The sequence below is a fragment of the Balaenoptera ricei genome, chromosome 19 (genome assembly GCF_028023285.1).
Source record: "Balaenoptera ricei isolate mBalRic1 chromosome 19, mBalRic1.hap2, whole genome shotgun sequence".
In the NCBI taxonomy this organism is placed as follows: Eukaryota; Metazoa; Chordata; class Mammalia; order Artiodactyla; family Balaenopteridae; genus Balaenoptera; species Balaenoptera ricei.
In genome coordinates, this window is record NC_082657.1 from 49,686,939 (window position 1) to 49,712,143 (window position 25,205).

The window sequence follows — 25,205 nt, forward strand, 5'->3', positions numbered from 1 at the left end:
TTCAATGAACTGATAACTGCTGTTATGATTTCAGAAATGTGGAAACAAACGTGGAGTAGAGAAGTGACAGGCTGATGGAGAGAAGGCAGTGAGTGGCAAGGGAAAGTACAGCGTCCTGGGGTCCCACACCCTTGCTTCTAGTGGTTATGCCCCAGTTGGGTGGTCCCCCCAATCTCCCCACTCAGTCGAGAACAGGCTCTCTCTTTGTCAGGAACTAGCGGCAGAGAGAAAGTTGACCACTCAGCCAGAACTGGGAGAGCTTCCACAGGAGAACATTTCCTTTTTATTGTCTGTAAACTCTTCTTTGGTAAACAAGAAACCCAAAGGGAAAGGGAGCACGCTGAGTCAAGGACAGGGCCGGTGCCCGCCACGAACAAGGAGCTCTGAGAAGACAGCTACACCACTAGCGAGGCGGGGCATGGAACCTGGGGGTTCGGGGTGGCTGGTGGCATGGGAGAGAGGCAGAGGGGAGGGTCCACTCTGTTGGACATAGAAGCCTAAATCATACAGCGAATGAGCTCATGCATCACAGCGAAGAGAACGAGGGACTCCCCACCTGTGCCCCCGCCCACCTTCTATGCGGTTGGTGCCCCTCTGCATGCAGAGCGCTGTGACTGGTCAGCCAGCGTTGGGTTGGAGGGGGCTCCAGGGAGCCCGTCAGCAGCCCCTTCTCCATCTCTTCTTTCCTGCTCTGCAGGCTGGTGTGTGTGCAGATGGCAGGGGCAGCGGGAGGGATGCTCAGGATCTCCGGGTCTGGGTGGAAGTGGCAGGGCAGCAGGGGCAGGTTTGGGGGGAGGTGGAGAAGCAGCCCCCATCCACCCTTTTACATGGGGGGCTCACTGCAGAGGACAATCTCCAGGTCCTTGCGGTAGAGCTTCCCCGCCTCGGCCAAGGACATGACGCTCTTTCTGTAGCTGGTGAGCTGTTGGATGTTCATTTCCTAGGAGACAGAGAGGGAGAGGGTAAGAGGCTCAGAGGATGCCCCACCTACACGGCCCAGCTGTTCATTCAGCCAGAACCTTTCCCTTATCCCATCTCAGCGCAAGTAGCTTAGAGGCACACAAAGCATGGGCCTTGGAGTCAGAAAGCCCTGGATGAAAAACGCTCTTCCTTTCACTTACTGGCTGCATTGCTTTGGGGAAAGTATTCAACCTTTTCTGAGTCTGAGCTGCCTCATCTGTAAAATGGGTACAGTAATGAGCCTGCCTCATTGAGGTGTTATGATGATTAGATGAGGAAATGAATGTAAACAATACTTAGCACAGTACCTGACACACAGCATCACTCCAAACAGTAGCTATTGATGACAGTCATTATCTATGCATAGCTTCTCTAAATTTCTCTCCCTCAGTGAGCCTCCGTTTACTCAATCTGCTGGGTCCCTGCAGGTGAGGAGGAGAATGCCAGGGGAACTCCCTGGTTTTGTCTTCAGGCCCCTTGGATCATGCTTCCCTAAAAGCCTCACCCAGTGAAACAAGGGATTCTAACTCCTTTCTCCTCCAGCAGCAAGCCTACCAGCCTACTGCTTGTTCACTGGCTCCCTGTGGCCTTGAGGGGCACTAAGACAGGTGACCCACAAACATATGCCCATAGTCTCATATAAAATGTAGGCCAACATTTACAGAAAACCAACACCCACATGCCTTGTGTTGCTTTGGGTGGAAATAGCCAAAAGTTCTGAAATACAGCAAAGTCATCATCAACATTGGAAAATCACTAAACAACTGTCTTTTTCTTTCCCTCCCTCCTTCCTCTTCCTCCTCCTCCTCCTTTTGTATTGAGCATATCGGCAGATTTTTTTTTTTTTAAATAGTTCCCCTTCCAGGCTGATGGGTCACTATCTCCATTCAGCTAATGAGAAAATTGAGGTGTAAAGACTAAGGTATTGGCTAAAGGATGGGACCAACTCTACAGTCATATAGAGTCTTAGTCCCCTGAGTAATTCTTTACTTGGCTCACGTGTCCTCAGTGCTCCAAGGTCAGTCTTTTATTGCATCCTTTGGTGACATCCCCTCACGTTACTGATTCCTGGGTTTGTGCCACCACCCAGCCCCAAGGCACTTTGCAAGCATCTCTAGCTTTTTGAGGGGCATCTTCACTAAAGTTGTGAAGTTCCTGGAAAAAACGTCACCTAGTCCATAACACCGGGGTGTGCCTGAGCGACCTACCACTCAATTAGGAGCTAAGGAAGTGACCCCATATATCAAGCCTGAGCTTGACAAAACCCTCCAGTTCAGTGTGGCATCAAGAGTTTTAGCAGAATGGACAGAGGGGGCTGCTTACTTTCTGTGTCTAGAAGTATTGCTTGAAGCTGAGGATGGCTTTAGCAAGTTGCAACTGTCTTAGGAGTGCTAGGAAATGTCGAAGTTTGAGCCCATCAGCCTGTCCTTCAGGAGCCTCAAACATTAATCTGCTCAGAAACCGAATCACTGTCCGTGCAGGCACCATCAAAATGGCATATGCGGACTTCCCTGGTGGCGCAGTGGTAAAGAATCTGCCTGCCAAGGCAGGGGACACGGGTTCGAGCCCTGGTCCGAGAAGATCCCACATGCTGCGGAGCAACAAAGCCCGTGCACCACAACTACGGAGCCTGTGTTCTAGAGCCTGCGACCCACAACTACTGAGCCCGTGTGCCATAACTGCTGAAGCCCGCGCGCCTAGATCCTGTGCTCTGCAACAAGAGAAGCCATCGCAATGAGAAGCCTGCGCACGGCAATGAAGAGTAGCCCCCACTCGCTGCAACTAGAGGAAGCCTGCACGCAGCAACGAAGACCCAACACAGCCAAAAATAAATAAATAATAAATTTATTTAAAAAGAAAAAGGCATATGCATCTGCCATGTGGGCTCACCTAAAAATGGCCATTCCCCTCCCAACTCAGGGGCTGTTATTTACAAGCATGCAGCTCTCTCTACTGATACATTCACTCAATCCCCATGTGCTAAATCTGGAGCTTAGTACAGGTGGAAGGCTCCTGGGTAAACAATTTTATTAATATCCTTGTTCTCTAACCTTCAGAGTTGTTTCCTAGCTCCAACACCTGACTCTTTTTTGTTTCCACATCTCAAGTCAAGCTGTGTAGCCATATGAGTTGTCTTTTGTGGTAATCAAGAAAGAGCCTAGTTAGATGATGACCAGGAGATTCGGGTCTCTCCCAAGATTTAATGCCTGCCTTCAAGGCCCATCAGCCTCAGGCATAAAGCAGGGTCATATGGAGAATAATCATGCCTCATTAATACAATTACAGTTAAAGATATTTTCCATTACGGTGCGCAACATTCCTTGGACACATAAGGATGCACAAATAATTTTCTCCTAGAGTTTGGTGCCAGGAAAAAGTTTGCCGAGTTCAAACACTTGGTGAGTACTTCCTGTCTTCCTAGGAAGTACTTGCTTATAATTTGTTTTGTGCCTCTTTCAAAAAGCAATTGTAGGTAGTGTAAAGAAAAAAAATAAATTTAGGGTGAAAGAAATGAAGGATGATATTCAGGATAAAGAAGTCGGAAGGCAGTTGGAAAGGGAGACAGATAGACTCAGAAGCTGTGATGAATTTTTTGCCCTGAAATTGAGCATTATATTTAGCTCTAGCCTGACCGCCCAGGCAGTTAGACAACGCAAGGAATTATAGAGCGTTCCTCATCTAATTAAAGAAAGCAGCAAAACCATTTTCTCAGAGGAAGACATTTTGCAGGAGGTAGAGGAAAACGCTGCCAAGACTCATCTCCCGGTTCCTGTAAAAAAGTCTTTTTTGTTGGCCATGTGGCGGACACTTCCAAGAACTGGGCCACATCAAAACTGCCGTGGCCTTACAGCTGCATTATTTACATCAGGCAGCAGGTAGAAGAAACCCAAGTGTCTGCCTGTGAATGGACAGATAAAATGTGGGATAGACACACCATGGAATGTTACTGACCCTTAAAAAGGAAGGAATTTCTGACATGTGCTACAACACGGATGAACCTTGAAGACGTTACGCTGAGTGAAATAAGCCAGACACAGAAAGACAAATACTGTATGATCCCACTTGTACGAAGTATCTAGAGCAGTGAGATGCACAGAGAAAGTAGAATGATGAGTGCCAGTGGCCGGGGGCAGGCAGCAAGGGGGAGTTATTGTTTAATGGCTATGGAGTTTCATTCTGGGAAGATGAAAAAGAGTGCTGGATGGTGGTGACGGTTGCACAACAGTGTGAATGTACTTAATGCCACTGAACTGTACTTAAAAGTGGTGAAGATGGCAAACTTCTTTATGTGTATTAAAAAAAAAAAACACATCAATCAATTCAACCAGAAAAAAATCAAACCAAAAAACTGCCATTGCCTCGTTAGGGGGTGATCAGAGAGGAGCAAAATGCACCCATCGGCCTTCCTTCCCACCCCCATCCCACCTCCAGGACAGCACCCCACCTCTGGGCTCAGCCACTCACCTTCTTGTTTTTCTCATACAAATCCTTCAGGAGGGCGTCCAGCTCATTCTCATCAATGTAGCCATTTCCGTCCTGGCGGGGAGCAGAGGGTCAGCACAGAGCCTCAGAACTCAGGCCCCACGACCTCCGACCAGAGTCTAGCTTTGCTAATGGTCTCTACTCTGAGCAAAAGAGGTGCCCAAATAACGTGTCACTTCTGACTTTACCAGTCACTGCAGGAACGGGAGGGTCCAGGGCAAACTGTTGGTAACCTTCCCTTCTGGTGTTTTTCATTTGCATTGAAATTGTAAGTGAGGTTCAAGAAGCATTTCGCTAACTCCCTGGGTGTCGAATCCCACAGTAAGATGTCAGGATGAACACGGGGCTATTTAAAGTTTACCCCCAAGCCTATAGTTCTAAGGAAGACCATTGGAGTCACCCACACAGGGGCAGCTAAGGGAGGGGCGACATTGGTACGGAGGGCCTCTCACTCCCCACTTCCTAGGAAGACAACAAGATTATGACCTGGCACCAGGGGAGCAGTACTGAGCACCTCCTCTCTTTGGGTACCAATAACGTAATCACACCCTAGTTCCAGGCATGACCCTCTTCCATGAGCTATTCTCTCCTGTACTTTTAAGGAACCAAAACCTTGGGTTCCACAGGCCACACACTGTGAAGGACAGTTATCTTCTCACACAGCAGAAGATGCTGCAGGGAATCCAAAGGGACAGGAAGAAACTGCTTGGCTCAGATTGCTGCTCCGACAGCTTGTTTACTCCTAAGGACCAAGGCGAGCCATTCTGGCGGGGTTGGGGGGAGGTGGGGGGCTGGAATGGGCCTCCTGCTTTTCCATCCACACCGTCCTCTGTCTTACCTTGTCGTAAAATGCGAAGATTGCGTTGAACTCCTCCGAGGTCAGCTTCATGCCCTGGAAGGCCCAAGGTATTAAAGACAGAAGCCAAAGCCCTGCAGAGTGTGTGTGTGTGTGTGTGTGTGTGTGTGTGTGTGTGTGTTGAGGAAGGGTGAGCTCAGAGGGATGAGGGGAAGGGAGGAACTGAAGAAAAGCAAAGAGGCTATTTTACCTGAAATTTAAGCAGGAAGTTTTCCTGTACAGGCAAGAGTCTGGAAAGAGAATGTTAGAGCAGCGATTAGGAGACAGAGCAGAAGCAAGAACAACTCGGACCTGGGGGGAGGGGATGCAGAAGGAGCATCTGTAGTTATGGAAACGATCTCTGAGCACTTTATAATCAGGTGTCAGTGGAAAGTTCTAAAAAGAGGGAGACGGAACATTGTGGTGATGATGATCATGATTTGATCTGACTTTGATTTGCGCTTCAGGACACCTGACCTGTCACCTTCCCCACTGATTGATCTTGGTGATAGGGACGGTAGCACAGGGATGATCTGCAGGGATCTTGTGAAAAGTGATGCTGGGGTGAGTGAGGGCAGGCACTTACCGGGACATCTCCGAGAGGCCCAGTTTGCCGTCCCCGTTCAAGTCAAACATCCGTAGCTGTTGGGGACAGAAAGTGGTGCCTGGGTTATTTGCTTTGACCTTCTCTCATGTGGGACCTTGGCCTGCCATCCCCTGTACTGGAGAGGAAGGAGGATGGGGGAGTATGCTCATGCGTCCTCTGAGGTCACCTGGTGGCAGGGACCAGCATGGGCTGAATCGGTCACTGGGGAGACAGCAGGGACTTGCTCGTCTCCCCTCCCCCTTTCTCAGGGACAGGGCCGCAGAAGACAGCAGACCAGCACCAAAGGCCCACCCTCTCCAAGTTTATCCTCTCCTGGAGCTGTGGAGGCTGTCATGGAAACAGATGCTCTAGTCTTACACTGGCCCAGGAGCATTTGGCTGAGTGGGGACCTCAAGAGAGAGGGTGCAGGGCCCATGAACTAGCATCCCTCTTGCTGGCTGCCACTGGGAGTCACTTCTCCTGGGCCTGAAGAGTCAGCCAACTAACGACCCCACAAACCCCAAATCCCACTGATTTGGGGCCCATGTCCTGCACCCCTGGGGAGGAGGGATACTTTCAGCCACTCACTATGGTTTGGGTGTACTCTTGGAGCTTAGGTTCATCATATGGTCGGTTCGCCTTCTTCAGCAGGTCAGACAGGAATCCCTGGAATACCAAAGTCCTCTTCAGAGCTCCCAGTTCAGGCTGTCTGTCCCTGACTCACTTACCTGTTCCTTCAGACAGTCACTCAACACTGTTTTCCGGGGCCCATCATTTGCATAGCTTGCAGCCCTCACAATTCCCTCACACCTTAATGCTTGTGGAGTAACCCTGAAGGGGGAGGGAGCGGCTGGATGCAACCTCACCCCATAGGCCAGGCAGTAGAAACTGGCTCTGGCTCCTCAGAGAGCCCAGGACACATGCTAAGCAGTGCCTGGGACTCCTTGGGTCCAGAGGAATTTAGGGGTAGACGTGCAAGCCAGAAGGCCAAACTGCTGGAATGCCTTGAGGATGCCTGTCCTGGGCACTGACGTGCAGAGGAATGTGAACTGGTTGAACTCCTACAGCTCTGTGTTGCTGATTTCACATGGCTGAACATGTCCAACCATTCAGAGCCGGGCCTGAGTATCCCTAAGCAGACCACACACCCAAATTCCTCACCCACCCTCTCCTCCCTCCCCAGGTTCCTTAAACCCACCACCACTTTGGTCTCAGGCCCATTCTCTGCACCCTCCATGCCCTCTCCAAGGCTCATCTTACCTTGAGCTCGTTGGCTTCGATGTAGCCGCTTCTGTCTGTGTCATACTTCCGCCAAGCCTGCAATGGGAATGTCAACCTATTCACAAAGATTTATCCACACCTATAAGCTTCCCTCCATCTTCCTTTAATGGGCCAGGCTGGGTCTTGATATTCAAGAATATTACAGTGAGATGGGGACATGGAGATGGTCTAGACCGGTCCCTTCCATGTCGCAGATGAAGAAATAAGGGAAAGTATCTTGGCCAAGGTCACATAGAGAAGAAAAAAACCCTGCTGGGACAAGGTCTCCTTACTATAACTGGCTTCAGGATCATCTTGTAACCAGGGTTATGGTTTTCTAAGGTGTTAACCGGCAGATTTTTACCAGAACTAGCACTATGATCTGTTGGATCCCATTTTTGCTGTGGGTATATTGGGTGTCCTTTTACTGTTCTGGAAGCTTCTCATTCTCTGCGTGGGAGTTGGGAGCAAGGGTAAGAACCCTCTGGAAGGGGCAGAAGCAGGCTTTGGTTACCCTTCATTGTACTGTGTCCTCTACCCCTCCATCACGATGCATATGGCAGCCATGTCTGAAGGTGGAACAGAATTGGTAGTGTAATCAGTTTGTTTAGACTGTCCCAAGGCCACTCCCCATCTTTCTGATAAAAAGCATCACCCCCCTTTTTTTTAGGAAACCACCCCTCTCTCATGCTCAGTCCACATGGTTCAAGAGGGGCTGACCCATCTCCAGAGGTAGGCATGTGATCTAGGCCTAGACAATCGGTCCATCACTGGATCTTGTTCCATACTCGTTCTGGGCTCTGATCTGAGTCCCAGTTATTCAGTACATGCATTGGGTCCCTGTGAAGGACCAGAGAACTGCCTGCTGACCACAGCATCTGGGGGATCAAAGAGAAGCAGAGCTTCAGCAGGTGATATGGGTCTGACCACCTCCTTCCTCTCTGTTCTGGCCATGTGAGCAGGAGCAGACATCACACAGGAGAAACAAGGAAAAACAGTAGGAATGGTTTTAAAATGTCCACCAATTCTTCACCTCCCTAGTTCCCCTCTCCTTGAATGTGGACTGAACTTAGTGACTCACTTCTAATGAATAGAACACAGCAGATATGGCAGTGTGTGGCTTCCAAGCCTAGGTCATAAAGACATTGAGGCTTCCTTCTTGTTCTCTCTCTTTGATCACTCACTCTGGAGGAAGCCAGATGCCACGTCGTAAGGACACTCAGGCAGCCCTATAGAAAGGCTCATGTAGTGAGGAACTGAGGCCCCTTGCCAACAGCCACGTGAGTGCACCATCTTGGAAGTGCATCTTCCAGCTCCAGTCAAGCCTTCAGATGACTGCAGCCCAGCTGACATCTTGACTCTGAACCAGAGCCACTTGGCTGAGCTGTTACCAAATTTCCAACCACAGAAGCTGAGAGATAATAAATGTTGCCTTAGGCTGGTAAATTTTGGGGGGTAATTTGACACAAAACGATAGTTAACTAATACAATGGTCCTGCAAAAATCTGGTCCTGAATGCAACTGTCCTGAAACCCCAGTGTTTAACCCAATCTATCTTGTGGGGAGGAGGGAATACCATGGTGGGGGGTGGGAGTGGGTGTATCTGTGACAAAAGGCCCAGAGAACCCTGTTTCCTAATCTTTGGTCTATTTTGGTGCCTGATCACAGTTCTTAGATTTTCTTCCAAGTTTTCTTCCCTTGATTTTTATTCCCTTCTCCCTCAGCTCCAAACAGCACAGCTAGACACCAGCAACACTTGATTTTCTGAGAGTCAGCAGGCACTGACTACTAATTCTTTTCCCAAATTTCCCAAATTTGATCTCCTGTCTCCTCAACTTCTCCACATCATGTCCCCCACTTTAAAAAAATTTTTTATTCTGGTTGATTTACAATGTTGTGTTAGTTTCTGGTGTACAGCAAAGCGATTCAGATATATACATATATATATACACACACACACACACACACACACACACACTCACACACACACACACACACACACACATATATATTTTTTCCGTTATGGTTTATCACAGGTTATTCAATATAGTTCCCTGTGCTATACAGCAGGACTTTGGTGTTTATCCATTCTATATATAATAGTTTGCATCTGCTAGTCCCAGACTCCCAATCCATCCTTCCCCCAACCCCCTCCCCCTTGGCAGCCACAAGTCTGTTCTCTATGTCTGTGAATCCATTTCTGTTTCGTAGATAAGTTCATTTGTGTCATATTTTAGATTCTACATATCAGTGATATCATATGGTATTTGTCTTTCTCTTTCTGACATACTTCTCTTAGTATGATAATCTCTAGCTCCATCCATGTAGCTGCAAATGGCATTATTTTATTCCTCTTTTATGGCTGAGTAATATTTCATTATATATATGTACCAGACGTTCGTCTGTTGATGGCATGTCCCCCTTTTATTGTGAGGAGTGTGAGAATGTATAGATATTTTAGGATCTTTCTTCCATACCAGCAAACTAGGCTGTGTAATTCTCATGGTATAGTAGTGGCTCAAAAAATTTGATCCTGATTTTTTAAAAAGTTATGAGACATCAGCAAGTCCCAATAAAAAGGTAGATTTTTTCCACATACAACTTGGGTAAATGATTTTTGATTAGGGGAGAGTTCTTTCTTTGGGGAAAGAAAATGCCCAGCTCCATCAGACTATTCCTTCCCATGCTCCGAAAGCCCGCCCTTGAGTAAGCACAAAGAAATATGTGCAGATTTTCAAATATGACTTCACCAACCACCTGCATGCCTTTAGTGTATTGGAATTTAGTTCATCTAGGTTGAGTCTTGACTGGGAGAAAAAGGCAGACACCCCCTAAATTGCCTCAGGGGAGGATAACCTGAAGGGACCCCAGTCCTCCCAGAAAGCAGAGCAGCCAGCTGCTTTCAGAGTGAGACCATCCTAGCAGGTCTGACCTCCCTCCCTCCCTCTCTCCCTCCCTCCCTGGATCCACCCCCAGCTCCACGCTCTCACGCTGGACTTCTCTTCCCATCCAATACTTTGTGCTCAGCCATCACAAAGTATGGTCATTATTCTCTTCCCATTCAAGGAAAAGAGTTCAAGAGACCTGGGCTTTGTGAAATCTCAAAGAAATCCTGAGGTGTCACTAACATTAGAAATTAAAATGTTGTGATGAGCAGTGGGATGGAAGCATCTGACAGCACAAACCTTTCAGGGCTACAGAGGGGCCATTTCATGTTTCCAGCTGATAAAGATGGAACGAATGGACAACCCCAGGAGGGGATGATCCTGTAGGATAATGGGGTCCCAGGAAACCTGTGGGATGGGGGTGGTATAGGCTCAGTAGTTATTCTGGGGCTTAAAGGATAAAGGCAGGTAAAATATGGAACCATGTCAACTACACAGAGAGAAACCACTGATGATTTAGAGAGAGAGGGTTTCCTTCCCCTCCTCTTTAAGCATCTCTGCCCCCTGCAAGCTGTCATCCCCATTTTCCTGATCATAGGTGGAAGGGAGGCCAATCTCTGGCCGCCTCCCTATCAGGAAAGGAGTAATCAAGTATAAACACTCCCTTTTCTACAGACAGAAAAATTGACACTCACAAAAGCCGCACCCTGACAAGTTCTATGTATATGCGGACTTTTCCTCCTAGACAGGCAAGAGGGGGGACTAAGAACAGAATCCAGCATGTCAGTGACCAGCTTATGGAATTTTGCCGTCGTGAAAAAACTGGAGAAAATCCTTTAAAGCACAATAAAATTAAATCCATGTCTGATGCTTAGGCAAGCTACCACTTAAAAAAATGAGTCTTCTGCCCTAAGAATCCATTATTTCTAACTGATTTTCTATCTATGTGGGGAACTCACTGCCATGTGTGTTTCTGGACTAGCTCTCCAGTCATTTTTAAGCAGTGAATCAGGGACAGGGGATTACCGGTGGCTAGAAATGGACTTAACGTGACAAGTGGCGACTGGAGTTGTGTTGAAGGCTAGTCATTATTTATCACAGCAGGCAGCGTGTGTGTGTGTGTGTGTGGGGGGGGTGGTATGGGTTGAATTTCACCTTGAGGGACACATACATTGAATGGCTAGGGTGCAGAGCCCCAGAAAAATAGCAAAAAAATAACTGGTAGTTTGCTGGACATCAGGATTAGTAATATATTTGGTTAAACCATATGGAATTTCCAATTTTTGTAAATAAAGAATGGTTAAATATGAGCAATTTCACATGGTTCAATCTATCAATTGAATGTTACTCAAAAGACACTTGAGTTTGGATGTCCTATTTCCCATGAGGATCTCAAAGAATTGCTACTGCAAAGATGGCAACATCCATTTTAAAGATGGACAGTGAAGCCCGGACCACAGTCAAAGACCAAACCTGGAAGATACTGGAAACTGGAATTCTCACTGGGCTTTTTCAGTTTTAGAATGGTACCTAAATCCATCCTTCTCAGGAATGCTCCTTGGGACTCTGAATTCCAGGAACACTAATGCTATTGAGTGAGAAGAAAATATGAAAGATTCTGGAGGCAAACCAAGTGAAACAGGTCTCATTACTGCAGGATTTCTCAGAGCTTGTAATATGCAAATATCTATGGCAAATACCCAAATGGGAAGTGGTGTGTACACATTATTTTCCAAAGGTACTTTACGCAAGCTTACCTCTCACCTTATTCCCCACACTTTAACGTGCACACACGTCACCTGGGGATCTTGCTAAAATGTAGATTCTGATTCAGTGGGTCAGGGACTCTGCATTTCTAACAAGCACCCAGGTGGTGGTGACATTGATGCTCCTGGTCCATGGATCACATTTTGAGTAGCTGAGCTACTCAAAAGGAGTTTAGTGTCTTCCAGGGACCATTCCCAGGCATTGGGTGGGCCTGGCTCTGAACACAAGAGAAAGGCAGGCCCCGATGTGCAAGAGAGAAGGCAGCGCCTTGGTCTCACCTCCATAAACTCCGTGCTGGAGCCCACATGCTGCCTGAAGCACAGAAGGAAGTTCTCCTCGGTCGGCAAGATCTGCGCCAGCTGTGGGGATCAGAGAGCAACAGTAACATTACGGAGAGCCCTGCCAGGAAGCAAACAGACTTTCCTGCAGGAAGGATGGAAAACAGCCAGTGGCAAGGCAGCATGGGAGTCACATTTTGCTCCATTTTGCTTCCTTCCTTGAGAACAGGGGCTGGCAGCCCTTCAAAGGGGAAGAAGGATGTTCTGAGAAGCGCTTCTGGGTCACCCCCAAACCTTTGGGTATGAGCAGCTGGAGGGACAGAAAGTGGTGCCACTTTAAAACGCAAGTATCCAGACTCAGAAGAATACTTAATAGCTGATTCCATACATATAATTCTAGAAAATGCAAATTAATCTGAGATTGGTGGCTGCTAGTGCAGGATGGCCTGACCAGACAGAGGAACATTTTGGGGGTGATGGAGATGCCGTATTTTGATTGTGGTGGTGATTACATGGCTGTATACAACTGTCTAGACTCATGGAATTTTACACTGCAAATCGATACTGCTTATTATATGTACATTATACCACAACAAATACGAGTTTTAAAAAACTGCAAGTACTCTTGTGCTGCAAACACTGTTGGCTGCCCCCCCCCCAATGGCCTTCCCCTCTTCTCTGCTCCCAGCATGCTTGAGTCACAGGCAAATCCTAGTCTCAGCTAGATGTGATAATCCCATGTCCCTTGCCAGTGATTGGCTTATGGCTAGACATGTGACCTACTCCTGGCCAATGAAATGTGAGAGGAGCTCTACTGCGGGTACCCCTGGGAAAGGTTTCCTTATTCTTATCAGGGACCAAATGAGATGGGCCCCTTCTGCATCTGGATGTGATGCCTGGAACTGCTCTAGCCAGCTTGCTACCAGCCTGAGGATGAAGCCGTTTTTGGGGTGGAGAACAGAACCAAGAGAACTGCCGAGAAGCAGGGCTGGAGACCTGGTCTCCTTCACCAGGAGCCAGTCCTTCTCATGGCCTTTCTCATTAGGAGCCTCTCATAGTTTAAGCCGAGAGTCAGTATATTATGGCCCATGAGCCAAATCTGGCTCAATACCTGTTTCTGTAAATAAACTTGTATTGGAACATGGCAGCGCCCTTTCGTTTACATACTGTTTGTGGTTGTTCTGTGCCACAGGGCAGAGTTGAAGAAGGCAGGGTTTACAGCTTGCAAACCCTAAAACACTGACCATAGTCTGGAACTTTACAGAAAAAGCCTGCCAACCCCTGGTTTAAGCCCATTTGAGTCAGGATGTTCTGAGGCCTGCAGTTTAGGCATCTATAGGGGATGGTCTTGGTGCTTTTCACAGATCACCTTTAACTAGGCTGGTAGCCCATCCCTCAGCTGCTGTGAAGGATGACCGCTAGTGGCTCATAGCTGCCCCCTGCAGGAGAACTGCCCTCCACCAAACTGCCCCAGCCATCCTTCCCTCTGACCCCCATCCTAGAGGGGGCAGCTTGCATCCAACGCCTGATTGACATAGGGGTACAAAGGACCATCCTACCCCTTGCTTCAAGGTGGGGCCAACCCCGTGGCGCAATCCACACTCCAGAGCCCCCCATGAGATCAGGCCAAGAAGAGGCTCCAGCTGAGACCACACGCTTGCTTGGCTTCTTCCTCTGCCCTTTCCTGTTGCTCTCTCCTGCCTTCTCTTGAAATCCTACCCACGAATCTCTGTCTCGATCTCTCCTTCCAGGGCACTGACCTAAGGCACCATGGCAACCAGTCCATCCCAGGAGGAGTTCTGCCCTCCTTTGTGTGCCGCTGTCATCATTCTGGACCACTTGACCATGGGTTGCAAACTGATTTCCAGAGGTGTCTGGTTAGGCCTGCACACACATGCACATGTATATGTGTCTGTATAAGTGTATGTGTGTATATATAAATTGTTAAACAAGGAGGCCATTAGACTGAGGTAGCCTTAATGCCTTAGTAGCCTACATAAGCAAACCAAAGTCTAAACAAACAGCCAAAGCAGCCAACTAGGCTTTCCTGACTAATGCAGCCACTTACACTCTAGCCAATCAAATAATTTCCTTGCTTTGTAACTGTCTCTTCTATATAAACGTCTTTCCCTTAGCTCCCATTGGTAGAGTGTTCCTAACTATTTTAGGTTCGGTGCTGGCCCATTTGAATTGATTTTTGCTCCAATAAACTCTTAAAATTTTTAATATGCCTCAGTTTATCTTTTAACAATATGTATATATCTATGCACATCAATACACACATATGAATGTATGTGTGTGTATAAATATATATAAATTATACATGCTGCATATATAAATTATATATATATATACACACACACACACACACACCTTTGGATGCCTTTAGGTGGGGCATGAACTCTCCTGTTCTGCAAACTTCACCCTCTCTTCTGTCTTAAACTGAGCTCATCACACATTTATAGTACCCGTTGGACCCTGAGAGCATTAAAAGTCTTCATCCCTGTCTTAGGCCAATGTTTGTTGCTTCCTCGTTCCTTGTGAGTCAAAGGAAAAGCTCCATCTGTTCTCTTTCATCAGCCTAAGTGCTGGGGGTGGTGGTGGGGCTTCAAGACCACCGCCTCACTCGGATCCCTAGAAGGACTCTTGTGCATGGGAGAGGCACAGGCAACCGACGGCCCTTCCCGTGTAGCTCTTAGCAGGATACTAGGACTCACCTCTGCCATCTCGATTTTCCCATCTGCGTTCTTGTCATACTTCTGCATGAATTCCTTCATCTTCTCCCCAAAGTTGTCACTCTTTGACATCTGCAGAAAGACAAAGGGCGCTGATTTTGCTGCTGAGTCCCCTGCGAACCATGGATCTCTCACCCTCTCAGTGCAGCGATGGTGGGGAATCATTCTGCACCCCAAATATGCAGGCATGGAACCAGGTTGAACCAATGCTCTGAGTAATCAGGGCTGCACCCTTTCCCTTTTTAGGGTTCCTCCAAATCTAAGTGTTCACTCTCTTTTTAAAAATTTATTATTTATTTATTAATTTATTTATTTTTGGCTGCGTTGGGTCTTCGTTGCTGCGCGCGAGCCCCCTCCAGTTGCAGCGAGCGGGGGCCGCTCTTTGCCGCGTTACACGGGCCTCCCATTGCAGTGGCCTCTCCTGCTGCGGAGCACGGGCCCCAGGAGCACGGGCTTCAGTAGTTGTGGCACGTGGGCTCAGTAGTTATGGCTCGCGGGCTCTAGAGCGCAGGCTCAGTACCTGTGGTGCACGGGCTTAGTTGCTCCACAGCACGTGGGATCCTCCCGGACCAGGGCTCAAACCCGTGTCTCCTGCATCGGCAGGCGACTCTTAACCACTGCGCCACCAGGGAAGCCCTAAGTGTTCTCTTCTTTGAGGCTCAATCACATAATTTTCAAAGGGAAACAGAACATATGGATGTGCTCTGTACCACATAGGTAAACATGCCCGTCTGCCTTTGAGATGGATTAAACCATAAGTCTATCAGAAGGGTGAGGACTTATTTCCATCACTCAGGTGTGAGAACTCAGGCCCCAACATTTCATTGAGGCAGCTTCTAATAAGCCCAACCTATTGCAGGGGCCCCCAATAAGTTCTAGACACTCCACCAGAGCAAAGGCGACCGCTCATTTTCTTCTTTAAAGACAAACTGGAAATTCTACAATGCTTTTCACTCTGATTTTAGGCTAGGAAGAATGTGAAGAGAAAGTCTATATAGTTGAGGGGTCATTTAAATAGTCCACTAGATGAATGTGACTACTAAAAAGGCAAAGAACTTCAAAAGTTCTATTGGGCCTTCATTGCCTAACTTAAATCTAAGGTTCTCTTGAAGTTCTCAGAGCTTCTCTTTGTTTGGGGTGCTGCTTATTAAGTATTTCCATTAGTGAGCTCTTCCTTATCCCTAATCAGTGATGAATCATCTTGGCATCTGAAGCCTCTTCGCTTATCTAACGGCTTTCTGGTGGGTTGTGTGTTTCCTAGGATTGGGCCAAGGAGAATTCTACCAATTCTTAGAGTCTTTTCTGAATCCCTTCTATTGTTTTTTACCTTTTGGACTGGTCTCAACTTGCCCATATGTATTTGTTTATCAATATTTATTGCGTTACATCTACAAATGTGCATGGAATGAGCCTAGACCCTTATCACAAATGTGGCCATCCTATTTGCTTTCCACAACAGTCCCCATGATGTTAGTAGCCTGTCCATTTTACACACAAATGGAGGCTGAGATGACGTGACTTCTCCTGAGGTCACCAGAATTTGAACTCATGACTCTTGTTTCCAAGGCCACTATTTTTTCTACCACAGAACAGCTGCTCTGAGATCCAGTCCGGGGTGATGTTAGTTGAGAATGTTGTTGACAGACTTGAAAATCACCCCTGATGCCATCTGAGGAAGGGAATGACTAAGAGAAGGATTTCAGATTTGAAGCACTTTGTAAAAACACATTCCTCCATCTACCCCACGATCCCAGAACCAGTTGTGAAGCCTGTGTTTTCTGTGATCCGGGCTTCATTATCCTAGTAATGAGGGGTGACGGGGGACTGTTGATAAACAAACCCATGAATCACCTCCATCACTTAAGCCCATCGCTTGGACATCTTCCTCACCAGGGCGCGCTGACGAGAGCTCTGAACCAGGGGCTCACCAGTGGATTTGTGACTCATCTCCCAAAGCGCTCCATGAAGACTCGCTAATAAGCAGTGGATTGACCAAGAGACACGCAGCAGGGGAGAGTAGAGAGACCACCCCCGCGACCAAAGGACCCGCAGGAGCTGGCGGGGAGGGAGTTGGTCTGACTCCATATATTCGAGAACCAGACATGGGAATCACAACAGACTACCTCCAATCACCTTACCTCTTCAATATTTCAGACGTTCCCCCAAAAGGCTTTAGTGAAGTCAGTCGTGCCAGGTTGGCACGTGGGGAAACAATGTGCCTGCCATTAAGGGCCTGGGACATGATTTGCAGTCACTTCAGGCCATGAAGGGCAGTCTGACACCTGCACACATGAGCCAGTACGATCTGGCTCACATGCTGGTTTGGAGCAATCCTCCACTTTCCTCTAGGTCCTTGCCGAGATTCCAACCTTGGTTGGTCTAGAACAGTGGTTCTCTAGTGGGGACGATTCTGCATCCCCTGCAGGGGACATTTAGTAATGTCCAGAGACATTTTTGATTGTCACAACATGGAGGGCTGCTACTAGCATCTCATGGGTAGAGGCCAGGGATGCTGCTAATCATCCTGCAGTGCCATGGACAGCCCCCCATGACGAAGAGCTGTCTACCCCAAATGTCATTAGTGCCGAGGCTGAGAAACTCCAGTCTTGAATAAAGGCACTTGAAACCCTCTAGGCATCCAATCTTGAGTCATGACCCCTCTGAGCATATTAGGTAGGCTATGGACTCTTCCCTAGGAAAAAATACTTTTTATACACACAGACGCAGACACAAAGTTTTGCAGTTTTGGGGAGTTTATCAAGCCCTGGTACCCATGAACACCCCTCAATCCCAGACACCCAGAGATAGTGAGGTAAGGTACTCTTTTAAGGGAGTATTTCAATTTTTAAAATCCTTCCAGATAAAAGAAAAACTCTAAGGGTCAAGACCAGAGATGTCAGGCTGCTGATGGAATGTATGACCTAGGACAGACAATCCTCAAAGCCATGGTCAGGATGACGGAAAATTCCAAACAATGGGAGAGGGGTCTGGGCTTACCATGCCAGAGCCTTTTCTTGCCTTCTCCAGTTCTTGGAAGAAGTTTTCTAGCTCTTTACCTTCAATATACCCATTTCCTGCAAAGAGAGCAAAGAAAAAAAGCAATGAACCTCAGAGCTAAGTAGTAAAACTTATGGTGGATGGGTGGGGTGGGGAAGTGGGGGGCTTCACTGAGAACTTGTTCTCCTCACTGGTCAAGCAGGTGTCTGGGCCAGCCCTGGACTGTTAGGGATGTGGGTCCTGCCCTCTGGCCATTTGCAACCATAGAGACCCAAGATTAATAACGGCGTTGCCTTTGGGATATACGTTCAGTAGTCAGAGACTGGGAGGGACCAGCGTGTGGGCCATGCTGGCAGAGGGAGCAGGACCTGGGAGCTGTCTGTCCATAGCCAGCTGGGCAAGCAGCAGGAGCTGGAGATCTGACAGGGGACAACAGGTCATCAGCCTCGAGATTTGTCAGCAGGTGGCAAGCCCTGGTCACTAGGGCGAATGAGGTCAGAGGCAGAACTTGGGTCTTTGGGGTAGGAGTGTGTACTGAGTTGAAGAGTGTCCCCCCAGGGACTTCCCTTGTGGTCCAGCGGTTCAGACTCCGTACTTCCACTGCAGGGGGCACGGGTTCAATCCCTGGTCGGGGAACTAAGATTCCGCAAGCCGCTCGGTGCAGCCAAAAAAATAATAATAATAAAGTAGACTTTCTAATAAAATAAAAGAGTGTCCCCCCAGAATCCATGTCCACCTGGAACTCAGGATGTGACCTTATTTGGAAATAGGGTCTTTGCATATGTAATTAGTTAAGATGAGGTCATACTAGATTAGGGTGGGCCCTAAATCCTATGACTGGTGTCCTTAGAAGAAGGCCAAGTGAAGATACAAAGATACACAGGGAAGAAGGCCACATGAAGACAGAGGCAGAGATTGGAGTGATGCATCTCCAAGCTAAGGAGCACTGTGAATTGCTAGCAACTACCAGAGGCCAGGAGAGGGACATGGAACACATTACCCCTCAGAACCTGGAACCAGCCCTGCCAACACCTTGATTTTGGACTCTAGCCTCCAGAACTGTGAGAGAATCAATTGCTGTTGTTTTAAGCCACCCAGTTTGTCGTATTTTGTCACGGCAGCTCCAGGAAACTAATGCAGAAGGGAAGAGTGGCAAGAGAAAAGCAGGGATGGGGGCACCTGAGAGGTGGTCACAGGGATCAAGCATATGGGAGGCAACCCACTCCACAGTAATGAAGAGAGGGGGCTCTGAGGTCTGTGGAGGTAGATTCAAATCCTGGTTCTGCTGTACTTACGAGCTGTATGGCTTTGGGAAAGTTATTTAACCCATGTCATCTGTAAAATGGGTAATTAAATGGGATTTTTGTATGTAAAGCCCGTCACTCAGTCCGTTATGGGTGCAGTGTAAATGTTACTATTGTTTGAGTGCAATTACCAGAACTTGTGTAAAAAATGGGAATGAATTTGGGTGAAAAGTGCCGTTATCAGGACCGGGTCCCAAGGTCAAGGCCTGACTTGCAAGATCACGTATGTAGTAAGAAGTCCTTTAGGTTCTTCACCACTGAACCCAAAAGACCTAGAGACCAGGGACCAGGGCGAGCTGAGTCCATGGCCAAGCTCCCTGGTCTGTCTGTGATGGGGAGGAATCATTTGTGGGTGGGAAATCAGACAGGTCTAAGGCAGTGCTCCCCAGACTGCTGTGAATGGGAATCTCCTAGAATCTTAAAAAAAAATATGGACGTCTGGCTCCCATCCCCAGACATTCTGATGTAATTGGTTTGGGGTATGAACTAAGCATCGTGATTTTTAAAAAAAGCTCCCAGGTAATTTCCATATATATAGCAAGGTTTGGAAACCACTGACCAAGTCAAGTTCCAAATCTGATCTAAAGCAGTTGAGCAAGGTTCCCATAGAGAATATTCAACTTGCACAGGAAAGGGAGATGGTAGCTTGCTTCAGGGCAAATGGCGTTACAAACTAAACAAAGAGAATCAAAAAGAAGTATTTAGCCTGGCCTTGGTGGGGGCTTTGGGAGGCTGAAGGGCGATGTGGGAGTCGGGGTGTGTGTTCTTCCTAGCCTACCCCACTAGTGTCCCCTGAGAATTTAAATTTGGAATGAATAATCCTAGTGGCGCTCTCTAGTGGGGAAGATGCCACAATACATAGTGTATGGAGGAATCATGTGAGATAAATTAAGTATTTTTATCTGCAGGGAAAAGATATGATTGTAATTGCAGGGCGGGGGGGCATGGTGGGGAGAGATGAGACTTGAGTTCCCTTTTTTCCCCTAGGCTAGAGTGGTCATCTTTCTTCTAGGATGTTCTGAAAGCTTCCTGGGAGAGCTGGACAGCTGCAGCAGGGGGACTGAGGAGGGGAGGGAGGGAGGGAGGGAGGAAGGGCTTTTTAGACAAAAGGGCAGTGGTCCAGTTGACAATGCCACTGAGTTGGAGGAACGAGTACTCTTTCTCTCGCTGGTCGCTCCCTGCCGTGATCTGGCTATTCTTCCATTTCTCAGGCAGGAAGCTGAGCTCAGCTCTGGGTCCAGGAGCAGGGGCTGGGGTTGGAGGGGCCGGGGGCGGGGGGCAGGGGTGGAGCTCACATTGTGAGCATGCGCTGGGGTTCGAAGTACCAGAGGCCTCAGAGCTGGGCCCGGGCCAGGGCTGGGTGGACACCTGAGTCAGTGAGTACGAGTCTGTTTTGTGAGCGTATTAGGAGGCGGCTGAAGTATCTATGAGGGCTACTTGCACACGGTCGGCAGGGAAGGCCTCGCTGAGAAGCCCCAGCTACTAGCAAAGGCAGGGAGTGGGGGCCAGTGCCCTTGTGGAAAGAAACCCCTCTTGCCACGCTGAGAATTACAGTACCACTTTGCTCTGTGCAGAGGGACAGAAATGTTGTTCAATTCCACAAGCCTTTATTTTTTGGAACTGAACAACAGTTCAACGTTGTGGGAACTATAGCCAAGTTTAGATATGGGCCTGTTCCCCAAGAGCATTTAATGGTCTACGGGGGTGAGGCAGCCAGACAAGAATAGCAGGAATCTACCAGTTGAAGGGAGAGGGTGAGGAGCAGAGATTAGATAGGCAGGCAGGGGCTGCAGGGCCCAGACGGGGCATCCTCCAGCACTGGGGGAAAAGGCCTTCGCTACTTTGGCTTCCCTCAGAGCAACTCCCTAACCATCACGCGGGAGCCACCTATTATACGAGGTGGGGGTAGAGGACAGGTTGGCCTACCTCCTTCCAGGGAGGACTTCAGCACTGGGCAAGTGGTTTGCTTTTTCTATGACCGTCTTATAGGGGGGTGGGGTGACTGGCCACCATGCAAATCTCATGTGGATGGGCATTGATAAGGATGTGGTTACCATAGCAACCATCACTCCTAACTTCCCCATATCAAACCGCAACCTGTGAATATTAGGGAGGGGGATGGGAGGAGCCGGGGTCCCTGCATCCTTCCTTATTCTGGGCTTGCTACCATTCTTCACCACCATGGTGCCTCAGTTTCCCCAAATTTTGAAGTGAGTCAACACTTCTTTACAATTAATCTGACCACAGACACTTGGAAAACCTTGACCAAAGAATGCCCTGCCTCACAGTGGAGAGGGGCTTGTTTCTCACTGAGGTTTGTGCGTACAGATTTTCTGAGAGTTGAACAGGTAAGAGGAACCTGATTAAGGGTCATAAGTCTACCACCAGCTCTGTGACTGTCCATGCGATGTCGAGCAAGTCAATCTCTCTGAACCTGTTTCTTGATCTCTAAAATGGGTATAACTATTTACGCTCAAAACTATTTATGCTTTTTTTTACTTTATAGAACCATTGTGACAGCCATACAAGATAAGGCTGTGAAAGCATTCTGGAAAATGTAAAATCTCACATAAATGGAAAGCATCATTTTTATACTCTGCTCTTAAGGTCTTCTGAACCAATCCATGGCTGTAAACCCTTCAGCCCAAAGAGTTCCAGCATGACTGCAGCCTCAGAGTCCTGATTCTCAGCCCAGGCTATGTATTAGAATCACCTGGGAAGCTTTTCAAAGTGCACCACTGCCTGGGCCTTACCCACAGAGCTCCTGATTTAATTGATGGGGTGAGGGTGCCTCCTGGGCATGTTGCAAAGCTCGCCAGATGATTCTGATGTGCAGTCAGGATTAAGGACTGCTTTAGTGCGACCTGTCTCAAATTTTAAGGTATGCAAGAATTACCTGGGGAGCGTGTTAAAATGGAGATTTTAATTTGGTGGGTCTGAAGTATGAGGGCTTGTCATTCAAAGTGTGGTCTGTGGAACGGGAACATTGGAATTACCTGGGGGCTTGTTAGAAATGCAGAATCCCAGGCCCCACCCCAGACCTGCTGGCCAGAATCTGGATTTTAACAACATAGGAGCATGAACATTTCAAAGCAGAACCACTGCTTTTGAACGTGAGCATCTTCTCCCTAGAGAGACAGCGCCTTTGGCTTCACATTCAAGGTTGAGGTGGGGGGCTGGTGTGAAGCCCGAGATGGTAGACTGGGGTCTCATTTTGACAAGTGATGGCACCTCTTTTGACAAGAGGGGCCTAGACCAGCACTATTCAAAGAGTGGTTGCGGCCTGACAGTGTCAGTATCACCTGGGAGCTTGTTATAAATGCAAATTCTCAGACCAACCCCAGACCGACTGAATCAGAATTGTTAGGAGTGAGGCCGAGAAATCTGCGCTTGAACCAGTCTCCTGCGCGCTTAAGTTCGAGAAGCACGGGCCTAGGGCGCGGTGCTCACCAATCTGTATTATTCTGTGTTGCGGAGTTTAAGGAAATCAAGGAGGGGAGTTATGCAGTTTTAGACTCCTCGTTACCTGCACAAGAAAGCGTTCATGAAGCCAGACCTCCTGGCTGTCTGTCCGGAGTTCAAATTTATGGAAGGGCAAATAGCCCTCTACCCTCCAGCCTGAGTTCCTCTGGGACAAACGCCACCCTTTGCGGCAAGAAATTGACTTCCTCAGGCTCTGCTCCAATATAAATATTACTTTGCGTGGTGCTCACCATTTACAAAGAGCTCTCCCCTCCCTGCCCCATCTGGTCTTCGGGACGCTGCCAGGTAAGCAGACGGGTGTTATCGACCCCGTGTTAGAGAGGAGTTTGAGAGGAAAGAAATTGAACCACAGCTAACATCCTGTTTTCCTTCTGTTCACCCCAGGGACGACCTCTGTCCATATCTCTATTTTGTTTTGGTTTCTCTCTTTGTCAGTCACACACACGCACACGCACGCACACACACACACACACACACACACCCACACCCACACACCCACACACACATGTCTCCCAGAGGCTCCTGGGGGGAAAAACCCAGTGCAAACAGCTACTGGATGAATGTTTAGACACTTGACTTTAAATCTGTGTTTCTGGGCAGAGCTGCTTCTGGAACAGAGGCTCTGGAACTGGGCTGGGTCCCCTGAACCTGTGGACATCTGGCAGCCTAATGCTGGTCCAATTCCCTGTGTGGAGGAGGCCAGAAGGATGGGGCAGATTGGGCGAGAGAGGAGGGGAGGCAGCCGAGAGCCAGAGAGGAGGGGGAGAGGGCCAAAGCCAGAGGCCCCAGCTGGGACCTGCGGGGCAAAGGCGGGATCTGATGCAATCCTCCAGGACAGCCACCAGGTCCAGAGCTGGAGAGGCTCAGTTCTTGAAGAGCCTCACGCCTGCTCTATTAATTCTGGCTCCCTGGGTATTGGGAGGGATTTCCCTGAGGGGTCTCCTTAGCCCTGGAAACCTCCCCCAGGGGTTCAGGTAGTGAAACTACTGAAGTCAAAGGGGAATAAACAAGGCGAGTAGGGCAGGGACGCGGGATCGCTGGTGGCCGCCCATGCGAGGTGAGGCGAGGCTGAAGTGTCCTGTTTGTGAAGACGTCCCCGCAGCTGCCTCCCTGGGGAGCCCCAGCTCTTCTCAGACACAGCTGCCTCCCCCATCGGCTTGCTGGGCCATGGGGCATGAGGGCCTCACAGAGGATGTCCGGCTGGCATGCCGCGGACATCCACACCGAAGGGCACCGTTGGCAAAACAAGTGGGGAATTTGGGGGTGAAAGCAGAGGTGGGATGGGGGACTTATTCCTAGGGCTTTACCCCAGGTGGGGCAGGAGGCTGCTGCCAAAGAACCCCAAATCCTGACATCAGGCCTAAACGGGACACACGGATCCCACAGAGAAATGCCGACAGGGTTAAAAGAAAGCTGCCCTCAGACAACTTTGGCTCCCTCCCAGCACCAGACCCCTTTGCCTTTAATGCTCCAAGAAGCAATCATTTTTATAAATCCTGTAATTATCTTATGAACAGCACAGTTGTATTGCATAGTAACAGCTGTAGGATTTGTGTAAATGCTTAATATATACTGGATATTCTGTAACCCTTTGGAGGCAGGTCTTTTATTATGATTATTATTAATTTTTATTGTTGTGTTAGTTTCTGCTGTACAGCAAAGTGAATCAGCTCTATGTATACATATATCCCCTCTCTTTTAGATTTCCTTCCCATTTAGGTCACCACAGAGCATTGCGTAGAGTTCCCTGTGCTCTACCGTAGGTTCTCATTAGTTATCTATTTTATACATAGAGGTCTTCTTTTCAGTATTCCGAAAGACTTTTTCATTTAGAATTCCAGTGCAAGCTGCCCGGGCCTCTCTCCACCTCTGAGGGGCGCTGTTGTTCAGCTTTCTTCTGCTTCCCTTACCAGGGACACAAGCTCCTCAGTGACTGAGAGCCTGCCTGAGCACTCTCTGTCTGGCCAGTGTCCCCCATGGGGGATGGGTTTGGAGGATGCTTCCGTTACTACTACTGGGTGTAGGAGGAGAGAGGAGGGGAGACTGCACAGGGCCTTCCTCAGTTCTTGGTGGTCCTTCCTGTCGTTCATTTTCAAAGTCCTCAGGGCCACACCCATATGGAACAAGGCTCAGTCCCTGTGCAAGGGTTTGAGAACCTCCTGCATCACTAGGGCCATCTGGAGGCAGACAAAGGCCTAGAAAACTCTGGGCAGATTCCCACACCTGGAGATATATATGGATTTCTTTTGGGGGGGGGGTGCCCATAAAATTATTTTCTTCCTGAATATTTATTGTTTTGCTGATTACACAAGAAACACATGCTCTTGTAAAACACTACAGAAATTTACTTATAAAGTTAAAGAAAATACCTTTTAATTTTACATCATCTACTCTGTAGAGAGGACCACTATTATTATTGTCTTTCAAATATTTTCCAGCATACTTGTTTCATTAATAGTAAAAATGGGCTCATACTATTAATAGTGTCCTGCCATAATTTAAAAAAATCTCCATAATACATCTTGGACACTTTTCCATGTCAGTACAAAAGCCCCATCTCAATCCCATTGGTTGCATAATATTCCATTGTAGAGATTAGCAGGATTTATTTTTCTGTTCCCTAGGGAAGCAC

At 48.2% G+C, this 25,205-nt stretch overlaps 1 protein-coding gene across 1 annotated transcript in view; it reads right to left on the reverse strand.

The window, feature by feature from the left end:
• Nucleotides 1–251: 251 nt before the first annotated feature.
• CALB2 (calbindin 2) overlaps nucleotides 252–25,205 on the reverse strand; it is a 28,488-nt gene continuing 3,534 nt past the window's right edge. The window contains exons 2-11 of the mRNA XM_059904290.1: nucleotides 17,787–17,863; nucleotides 14,772–14,861; nucleotides 12,055–12,135; nucleotides 7,125–7,181; nucleotides 6,453–6,530; nucleotides 5,865–5,920; nucleotides 5,490–5,529; nucleotides 5,282–5,335; nucleotides 4,426–4,497; nucleotides 252–940 (exon numbers count right to left, since the gene is read on the reverse strand). Of these exons, the coding sequence (XP_059760273.1) occupies nucleotides 824–940; nucleotides 4,426–4,497; nucleotides 5,282–5,335; nucleotides 5,490–5,529; nucleotides 5,865–5,920; nucleotides 6,453–6,530; nucleotides 7,125–7,181; nucleotides 12,055–12,135; nucleotides 14,772–14,861; nucleotides 17,787–17,863 (722 nt within the window). The 3' untranslated portion in view covers nucleotides 252–823. The remainder of the gene's footprint in view (nucleotides 941–4,425; nucleotides 4,498–5,281; nucleotides 5,336–5,489; nucleotides 5,530–5,864; nucleotides 5,921–6,452; nucleotides 6,531–7,124; nucleotides 7,182–12,054; nucleotides 12,136–14,771; nucleotides 14,862–17,786; nucleotides 17,864–25,205) is intronic.